We start from the raw sequence: 10332 nt of genomic DNA, 5'->3' as shown, positions 1-10332 counted from the left end.
TTATTAAAGTTTTTTTAACTATGTAAAATCTATTTTTAAAAAATTAGATTTAATCAATTTTTGTTTTGTGTTCAAAATCAACAAAAAAGAAATTATTATGAGCAACAAGCTCTCATACCAATTGTGAGCTTAAGACTACACCAAGAGGTGAGGGGTGAGTTGAGTGTGCATAATTACTATTAAACTATAATTCAAAATTATTCCAAATTCAAAATCATATAATAAATATGCGAACTAAAATAAATTAGTTGTTGCTTATTTGCTGATCTTCAATAATAGAAAATCAAGATGTAGAAAACCAAGAAACTAGAAATCTATCATATACTAGAAGCTGAGGTGCTGAATTAAGCTTCAGCTTGTGCCTGAAGTCAGACATCTATGTAAATGCTTTAGCCTGTTCTTAAAGCCATGACCATGAATTGAGCTCTGATGTGTGCTAGAAGACAAAATTTGAATCGAATAATTGCTGGAATATTTAGGAAACCAAATTCCAAAAACTTAACACTATGCTCACAATCTCACAGAACAAAGAAAAAGAAACAAACTAAGGTGCAGAGAAGGATATACAAGAAACCATACCATTTACATAACACTATAGGGAAAAGAACAAAATAAACTTATAAGACTGTTGACAGATTTAAAATGATAAAAAAATGGAAAGTACGAATGCTCCAACCACTAAAATTCCAAAAAAAAATTGAAACAAAATATTTGAACATAAGATGTGAGACTTGTATCACTCTTCATCCACCATGGAACTTGCAGCCATGTTGAACTAGTGAAAACTAGATTGGAAAATTTTAAATATATGGCTAAGGAATATCAAATCAAATTATATTAAGAACATTATCCTTGTTTAGTGGATCTGCTTGGAAGAGAAGGTCATGTTTATGAAGCTTATAACGTTATATCTGAAATGCCATGAAACCAAATGCAGATACTCTTGAGACATTTTTTTTAGTTGATAAAAGGTCCATGAGAGGACTGAACTAGCAAAATGGGCAACGGATAATCTCTTAGCATGGAACCAAATTAACATATGAATTATAAGTCAATGTTTAAATATCTATACATCTGCTCAGCTTTGGGAGGATGTAGCAAAGATAAGGTGTTGACTAATAAAAAAAAAAAAAGGCCTAATAGAATATAAAAAAGGAAGTAAAACAAAAGCGTTATAAAGAGGTGATGGTATCTTGAATATGGAAATCGTAGTGCAGTTAATATAAAACTACTGACCCAACAAGCAAACAAAGGAAAAGGGTTAGAACTTATATTAACATAGTTTTCTATACAACAATCGGTAACGAGTGATCCTCTTCAATTTTAATTTGAGAAGAGTTCTACAATCCAGGAAAACTACAAGCAACAATAAGCTTAATATTAAAAAAAATGGCACAAGTTTTAAAAGATAAAAAAAAAAAAAACAAATTTTATCATTTCAAGCTTCTTAGACTTGAATATGTATATGCTCTTGAGAAGGATTATGTTGAATAAAACAAATAAAAAAAAAAGAAGAAAAAATATACATGAAACAAAAATAATAATATACAGCAAATCGAAGAGTTTGAATCTCTTCACGATCTCGAGCCTGCCCCACTTCGTCAAACGACGTCTTTCTTCGATTTGGTAACGGTTATTCAGTGATGCATTCCATAAAAAGGGAAATAGGATAAAGAGATGAAGGAGCACTTTCAATATCTCGAGAAAAAAAATCCTACTGCATGCAATTGTGCCTCGCATTCAAAGTCGATTTCATATCCATGCCTTTCGTCTTCACACCGGCAAGCCAGCATCTACTCCGTCTTTCACTTGGAGTACGTCGGCTGAAATAGCCCCATCTCCGCCGTCAAATACCAATCTGCTTCTTGTTTTGTGTCTTCACTACGTTTGCTGCTTTTTTTTTTTGGGAATTTTTGGGGCGAGAAGCCCATCTCATTGCTAAAAAGATTACAAGTAAGTAAAGTAATCAAAACTATAATCCAAAATCTCAAACAACAAAAAGAGATTTTGGATTCTAAAGAAAAGAAAATATAATTCTAAAGGGAAATGAAGCAAAAACAGTTAGGCAATAAGCCAAGGACTCAGAAAAATGCTCAAATACTCGAAAGGGTCAAAATCGCGTTTGGGTGTTGATATGAGCATAGCCCCTGGTTGCCCAGAAGACCATCCAAGGGGTAGCTGAAATCGGTTCAGCGTTCATCATCGTCCTATCAAAGTTTTCCTCAGCATCCAGCATAATGAACTGCACCTCCAGAACAATGAAAAACCACCAACCAGGCAATTGAAAGAAAGACATCAAGGAGAAGTCCGGTACCACAGAAACACCCCAAAACCCAAATCCATATAGTTTTACTGTTTCCATCGCAGATTTTTTAACAGCACCACTTTCTTGATTTTAGCAATAATAGTGTCTTTGCTGTCAATAATGCCACCAAATAATCTATCGTTTCTTGCTCTCCAAATAAAATAAATCGAGGCAGCAGCCATAAGAAGATAATGGTTTTTAGTCTTAGCAATAAAACCTTGCTCACAAATGCTATAAAAAACCTGGTGAAAATTTGGCCTCATAAAAAGATTATGCATCCAGGGGAAAAGAGCTCTGGCAATATAAAAACTGTAGCTGCATTCATAGAATAGGTGAGTAATAGACTCCCTATCAATGTGGCAAAAACAACAGGTATTTGGAACCGAAATACCCCGAACAGTAAGAACATCCGCTATTTTTAAACCCTCATTAAACATCATCCAAGCATTGTGCTTATGCCAAATGTATTTATGCCAAGGAACCACATTCAGATTTTCATAAAACTGGGAATTGAAATCATTAAAAGTGGGATTTTGCTTGTTGTTCCAGAGGTGGTACTCAGAATAATTATCAACAAGAACAGAAAGAATGATAGTAGCCATTTGGTTATCCAAACAATTAGGAAGGTTCCAGTTATCAGCTAAAATGAGCTGGGAGACAGTACAGTCAAAGAGAGAGGAAAGACTGGAAGTGTTGTTCGTGCTCATCAAGTAATCTGCCACGGAAATTCCCCTACACCAAGGGTCCCAAAAGAAAGATAGGTTGCTGGAAGCATTTACAGAGAGAGTAAGGCGGTTTTTGATCTCATTAGCTTTAACACACAAATAATCCCAGTAATGAGAGTTGTTTTTGGTCTTAGGCTTCCAAAGCGATTGATAATTAGCTCTCCACCAGGAAAAGAGAAGGGAATCAGCGTTTAAGAACCTCCAAATGATAGAACAAGCATAGCTATGCTTAAGAGAGTTGATAGAAGGAATGCCTAGTCCCCCATATATTTTGGGGCAGCAAGTTTTACTCCAGGAAGCAGTAACAAGTTTCCTCTCTTGAATATTGCCAAAAAAAGTAAATCTAGAACATAGCCTAGAAATTTGCTTACAGCAACCTTTGGGTATGATAGAGCCACGAATCCAGTATGCCAAGGTGTTAGAGATAGTGAATTTAATAAATTGCACACGCCCAGCCAAAGATAACGTTTTTGCTTTCCAACCCTCTAACTGAGAATTAATTCTTTGAATTAAAGGATTAAAGTCGCTTAATCTCAGTTTCCTATAGAAAATAGGTAAACCCTTGTATTTAATGGGTGAAATGGATTGCTGAATATTAAGGATATTACAGATATCATCAGCAGCCGGAGTGTTCTTAGATAGCAGAATAGAACTTTTAAGAGGGTTCACATTAAGACCGGTGACAGTAGCAAAATCTTTCATAATGGATTTAATAGTGTGGGCATTCCTCACAGTGGCATTGCAAAACACTAAAAGATCATCATCAAACATAAGATGTGAAACCTCACACCTACCAACTTTGATAGCTTGGAGGGAGTTGCTAGCAGTAGCAATGTCAAAAATAGAGGACAATCCATCCATGATGACAGAAAAGAGGTAGGGTGATAGAGGACATCCTTGCCTGATGCCCGAGGTGGAGTTAAAATAGCCTTCAAGCACCCCGTTAATGCAAATAGAGAAGTGTACATTGGAGGTGCAAGCTTTGATCCAAGAGATAAACAAGCTAGGGAAGCCTTTATCTTCTAATATTTTGTAAAGAAAATCTCTAGACACCATGTCAAATGCTTTAGTAATGTCAAACTTGGTACATAAGTATTTGTGTTTGGCTTTAAGGTTAAAGCGACCAAGGATATCAGTAGCCAAAATGATATGATCAGAAATGATTCTCTTATGTATGAAACCACCTTGGCTAGGGTGGATAATATGCGGCATCACCAACTTCATTCTATTTGCAATGATCTTTGTTATGATTTTGTAAATGACATTGCATAGGGCAATAGGTCTGTAGTCTTTGACATTGGTAGCATGAGTTTGCTTAGGGATGAGGGCAATAGCAGTTGCTTTAATCTGATTAGGCATGAAACCAGTAGTAAAGAAAGAGGAGACAGCTCTACAAAGTTGGTGCTGTAAGACATTCCAAGTGGATCTATAAAAGTCGAATGTGAAGCCGTCGGGGCCAGGGGCCGTATTAGAATTGCCTAAAAAAACTATGTTTTTAATCTCCTCCATAGTAACCGGAGCAATGAGTGAAGAAGTGAGGTGAGATGGAATCAGGCTCCCAGCAGGTATGTCAAATGCCAAATGGTTGGAAGCTGGAGTATTGAAGAAATTCTTGTAGTGATTAATAAAGACGTTGGCAATATCAGCATGCTTGGTATAGGTGCCCTGATCATTAGTGATAGCCTTGATCCTATTGTAGTTTTTGGTGATGTTGATTTTGGAATAGAGAAACTTCAAATCATCTTCACCGTGAGTAGCCATTTAATCTTGGCTCTTTGAATAATCCATCGAGAGAGTGCATCTTGATAAAAAGCAAGGTTTGAATTTATTTGATTGAGCTTGCCATTCAAGATAGGATCAAGAGGGTTGCTTTGAATTTGAGATATAACAGAATGTTGAAGGTCTTTGAGATTATCAATGTCTCTTTGGATCTGATTAGCATTGGTCCAGCTTTTGTGTTTCATAACATTCTTAAGGGTTTTGAGCTTGAAGTTGAAGGAGCTTAGAGGACTACTCTCATTGGGAAGAGAGAAAACCTCTAAAAGGCAATCCCAAAATTCAGGAAAAATGGTACAGTAGTTTTTGTATAAAAAGCGGTGGCCACGCTTGTAGTCAGAAGAGCATACTAAGATGAGAGGGGAGTGATCAGAGCAATCCGGATCCGTAATTTTGTAGAAAGAGCTGGGAAAACAGTAGAGCCATTTGTTATTGACTAGAATACGATCTAGTTTAATATGAATTGGATTTTGAGGCTGCTGATTATGCCAAGTGAAGTAGTGCCCAACAGAGGATAGATCATGAATCCCAGCATTAAACACCATATTATTGAAATCTCCCATCTTAGAAACAGTCAAAGAAGTGCCCCCAATTTTTTCTCCCAGCTCACGGCAGCTATTAAAGTCCCCCAAAATAGCCTAAGGGGTATTGATAGAACCAGCCAAATTTTGAATATCATTCCAGAGAGATTGCCTCTCTGTATAAGAGTTACTAGCATAAACAGCAGTGATAGTACAAGATGCATTAGCATTAGTAGTAATAGTGCCATGGATGAGTTGGTTAGTCACAAAAGAGGACTAAAGTTTAAAGCGCCCTTGTTCCACTTAACCCAGATACGACCCGGATTGGAAACCTGAAAATTATCACAATTACCTTCTATAGGGAAAATTTGATGATTGGACATAAACCAATCGTTATGGAGGTTATTAAGGGTTATTTTAGCTTCAAGGATAAAAAGGAGATCAAGATTATGGGATTGGACAAGATTTTTGCAGCTTTTGACTTTGACAGGGTTGTTAAACTCGCGTATATTCCATGCTGCAAAGTTGGGAAAGGTCATTGGACTTTGTTGTTGGGGGTAGAGGCTTTTTTTCCAGTCTTGCCTCTAGTTTGTTTTTGATTTTGGTTGCTTGCATGTTGGGCTTTTGGAGTATTGAATGTGGAGCTGCTTGAGTCATTTGAAGTTGTAAGAATACTAGGTTGATGGTTGCGGGGGGATGTATGAGGTGGATTGTTATGTTTAGGATGAGATTAGCACTTTCGGTATTAGCGTTGTCCGTGTTACTGAGTATTGGGGCATGTTTTGAGCTTTGAGGTTGGACCTCATCAGTTTTGTCAAGATCGATTAAAGATTGGAATTTATTGGCTGTGTTTATGGGAGGGGGTCTTTAGATTTAAATGATGGTTCGGGGTTGTCCTGCACTTCACTAGAAGGTGAATTCAGGTTAGGGAGAATTGGGCCAACAGTGTTATTGCTAGTGAGGATTTGAGTGGGTATGAGAGTAGTGACCGAGCTGTTCACCTTGAGGGGCTGTGTGGGTTTGGGTATAGTAAGTCTGGGTGGAGGAGAGGGTCTAGGTTTCCGACTGGAACTTTGTCCCCTGGGCTGAGTGTTGACAGTGGGTTTCAAAATGTGGTCTTTAGGACAGAGTGTGGGAGGGTGCATAATATAACCGCATTGTGAGCAATGTTCAGGTTTCCAATCGTAGGCCACACGAAGCGAAGTGACATTGCCGTCGACAGAATAGAAGATTTCTTCAGGTAGAGGGGAAGAGCTAGTAACTTGCACACATACACGCGCGAATGTGTGACGGGTTTTAGCCGCTGTAAGAGCATCTACGGCAATAGGGATACCAATGCAACTAGAAAGTTTAGATATACCTTCCGGTGTCCAAAGAGAAGTGGCAAGTTTAAGATTTTAACCCAGAGAGGTATGGAAGGAAATTCCTCGCGCTTGGGAACTAAATCTGGACTCCATTTCTGCAAAATGAACGGCTTCCCAAAGAAAAACTAGGGGCCCCTGTCCAAGCATGCTCGTAGTCTTCAAGGGTGGTAAACTTGAGCAAAAAGAATTCGTCGTCCATGGTGAGGAGGGAAAGTTCTCCTTTGAGCTGCCATGTCTTTTTGATCGTCTCTAGGAGTGCTTCGTAAAAAGTCGCTTCCCGATGGAGTAGCCTACCAGTGATAAGGCCCATTCTGGAGCTCCAGCAACAAATTGATCTGTGGTGAAGTTGGCAGTAAAGTTGTTGGTAGGGACGAAGGAGAGCGAGTGGGAAAAGTTTGTGGATATTTGGGGTGTGGTGGTGAGGAGGTTCTTCCAGAGGGGTGGAACAGAAGAGCGAGTGGGCGATGAAGAAGCGGGAGATGGAAGCGGCGGGAAATCAGCTGCAGCCATAGGGGAGGAGGCCCACTGGCCGGAGAGAGCGGCTCAAAGGAAGCAAACTAAGGTTTAGAAGAAAACCCTAGCGGAGCGGAAGCTGTCTTTTTTTTTCTTGTAGCACAAACTTTTCTCTTACACAGTACCTGTCACCTTCACTGAGAGGGAACTCTTTTTCATAAACTATTCCAATTCGTACTAATCTGCCTCCAATTTCTCAAGTTTTTTACTCTTGATTTTTTACATTCAGTCGGGATGATTTAAATTCGAGCTCTCGTGTCGTCAATTTTAGATCCGGCCGAGATGATTTCAAAGTGAAGACCTGCACCGTTGATTTTTAATTCGGGCAGATGGTTTTAAATTTGAAGACCCCGGGGCCGTCGTATCTTAGATCCTGCCGGGATGATTTCAAATTGAAGACCTCACGCAGTCGATTTTAGATCCCGATGAGATGGTATAAAATCAAAGACCCTACGCCGTCGACCTTAGGTCCAGGTAGGAAGAAATTACGACAGTGCCGTCGCGATTTCTCCCTCGGTGAGGAGGAGACGCCAGGAGGCTGCCAAAATTTCCTGAAAATTTACTTTGAAATAACTGGAGAAAGGAACGAATTTTAATTAGTTAATTTTCAATTAATGAGAATTAATTAATTGAAAAAATTATTTGGTTGAAACTAATTAAATTAAAACTTATTAAAATTTGTTAATTTAAATCAATTGATTGATAAATTAAATCAAATTGATTCTCCGAGAGCATTAAAAAAAATATTGAGAGTTTTAAAATATGGAAGTTTTTATAAATACGAATGTTTTAAAAATCTAAAGCAATTTAAAAGAAATTTAAAAATTTAGTTAAAATTCAAAAGCATTTTTAACTAAATAATTGGAGCAATTTTAAAATAAAAATACATTAAATAAAAGGAATGGGGGAGGGAAGTTTCCACTAAATGATATATAAAACATTGACTCTCAAACTCTCCAAAACTCTCAAACAAAAGCTCTCACAAACTGTACAAATTCTCCAAACAACTCAGAAAACTTCAAACTCCTTTATATGCTCTTCAAGGCACCCCTGTACAAGCTCTTACAACTACTTGTAGACCCTATCCTCTGCAATTGCAAACTCTGGCTACGAACACCTGCAAACAAGCAAATGAAAAGTCAGTATATCATAAATAAATTGAATGAATACTGATAAATCTAAGCTACTAAGGTATAATAGAGTACTGGAAGGTATGAAAAAGCAAGTAGAGTAAAAATGCTAGAAACAGGCAGAGCAGTGGACTACTGTAGTAGGAGAAAGACTACGAGCACAAAATAAAACAACAAAAATACTAATCCAGTGTCCCTTTCAAATTCTCTAAATAATAAATCTTAAACAACTGACATCCTCTTAACAAACACAATCAAATTCAAACCTTCGGACAGCCTGATTTATAAGAATTAGGTTGTAAGACCCACTACTCGGCAACTTTCGTAGGAAAGTAGTAAGCCCGATCTTAGGGGAAAGTCTTAGGTAAAATTGACCTAACTCCTAAACCTCAATTAAAACCCCCGACCACTTCTAATAGAAGTCGTAAGTCCGACATTTGAGGGAAGTGTTTAGGTGATAATACACCTAGACCCCTCACTTGGGCATCCTAGTCTATAGGATTAGGTTGTAAGACCCACTATCGGTCAACTTCTACCTGAAGTCGTAAGCCCCCACATTTTTTAAAAATTGTAAAAATAAATAGCAATGATCCTAAATCTCAAACAAGCAAATTTAAAATTAAGGGCATCTTAGTCTAAACGATTAAGTTGTAAGACCCGCTTTTCAGGCTACTTCCTAAGGGAAGCCATAAGTCCTACCCAAACAATTAAAATTCTTGGGCATCCTAGCTTATAGGGTTAGGTTGTAAGACCCACATTCGGGCTACTTTCTACGAAAGCCATAAGTCCCAATTTAAATCAAATACTTGTGTTACTTTCTACGAAAGTCATAAATCACAATCTAGGTTTAAATCTCCGGGCAACTCCTAATTGGAGCCGTAAGACCCAAACTAAATAAATTAACAGGCAACTTCTAAGGAAGTAGTAAGCCCCAACTCAAATTAAATTAAAATTAAAATCAACATCTAACCACTTCAGTCTACTCGGGATCCCTGAGAGGAGGCAACCCATGGCTGCTAATCAGATTCCCTAGACATTACGGTCAATGATTGTTAGTGTTGGTAGATTGAAATCTATGGTATACCCAGGACGACGAAACCATGAGATCTTGATCGGGTTTATCTCCATCTTCCCACCATTTGAGACTAAAAATATCTAAAATTTATTCATCATTAATCGAGAGTTCTCTCTTACATAGTAAGAGGGGTAATTAACTATGAGTGCTTGCGCTCATTGGAAGTAAGAACCCTAGATCTATAAACCCTGACACTACCCTCAGGGGAAATCTGGTTAATTTCAATCTGATTTAACGGAAATGGAATCCTACAGTTGCAAAGCAGGATTCATGCATTCGTGCCATTTTTATTGAGCCAACAAAGACTGAAGTCCTCTACTATGGGTATTGCACTATCACTATAGTGTCTTTCCTTTTACCTCCACAGCAAGGCAAAGATGCCCTTACATAAATCCCTTCAACCAAACCCGGTGCGACGGAGAGCTGGAATCTTTATAATCCTCCAGGTGACAGCTGCAGACCTTAAATATTTATCTCTTTCCTAGAGAAGGCAGAGTACCTTGAATTTCTTTCTCACCCTCTTAGTGATGGAGAATAGAACCACATCCTTGAGCTAAAGAATTTCACCCCGAAGCCACTCAAGAAACCTAGACAGCCACTTGAAGGAATAAGGAAAGACACTTGTTAGGAGCAATTATGTGACCCCCTCACACTACATCTCCCTCACACTCAAGCTCTCCCTCTTCTTCTGAAAGCTTTCCTAGAACATCTCCTCAAAGCTACCTCTTAAGAACACTTAGTAGCTAAAAGACTCTTGAAACAAGTAAATAAGAGAGTCTAAATACAAGGTCTCACAAAAAGACCTAAATTTAATTTTGGCAACACTGATTGTCCAGTACAATCAGTTAAAAGTACTCATGTTAGTATGATACAAAGAGATAGGTGTTGTACGATCAGTTTAAGGAATTGAGTTGATCTTCCAT

The 10332-nt window shown here is 38.0% G+C and overlaps 1 protein-coding gene across 1 annotated transcript; it reads right to left on the bottom strand.

Moving 5' to 3' along the window:
• Positions 1 to 2110: 2110 nt before the first annotated feature.
• Positions 2111 to 7201, bottom strand: LOC110114037. The gene is made up of 6 exons (XM_020846785.1): positions 6986 to 7201; positions 6688 to 6786; positions 6481 to 6642; positions 4874 to 5444; positions 2523 to 4772; positions 2111 to 2388 (listed from the first exon to the last, which is right to left on the bottom strand). Exons 1-6 carry the CDS (start codon positions 7199 to 7201, stop codon positions 2111 to 2113), a joined length of 3576 nt encoding a protein of 1191 aa, XP_020702444.1.
• Positions 7202 to 10332: the final 3131 nt, after the last annotated feature.

This window comes from Dendrobium catenatum, unplaced genomic scaffold (assembly GCF_001605985.2).
Source record: "Dendrobium catenatum unplaced genomic scaffold, ASM160598v2 fragScaff_scaffold_1557, whole genome shotgun sequence".
Lineage (NCBI taxonomy): Eukaryota > Viridiplantae > Streptophyta > Magnoliopsida > Asparagales > Orchidaceae > Dendrobium > Dendrobium catenatum.
The sequence above is the reverse complement of the archived record's forward strand: the minus strand, read 5'-3'. Positions and strand labels throughout refer to the sequence as shown.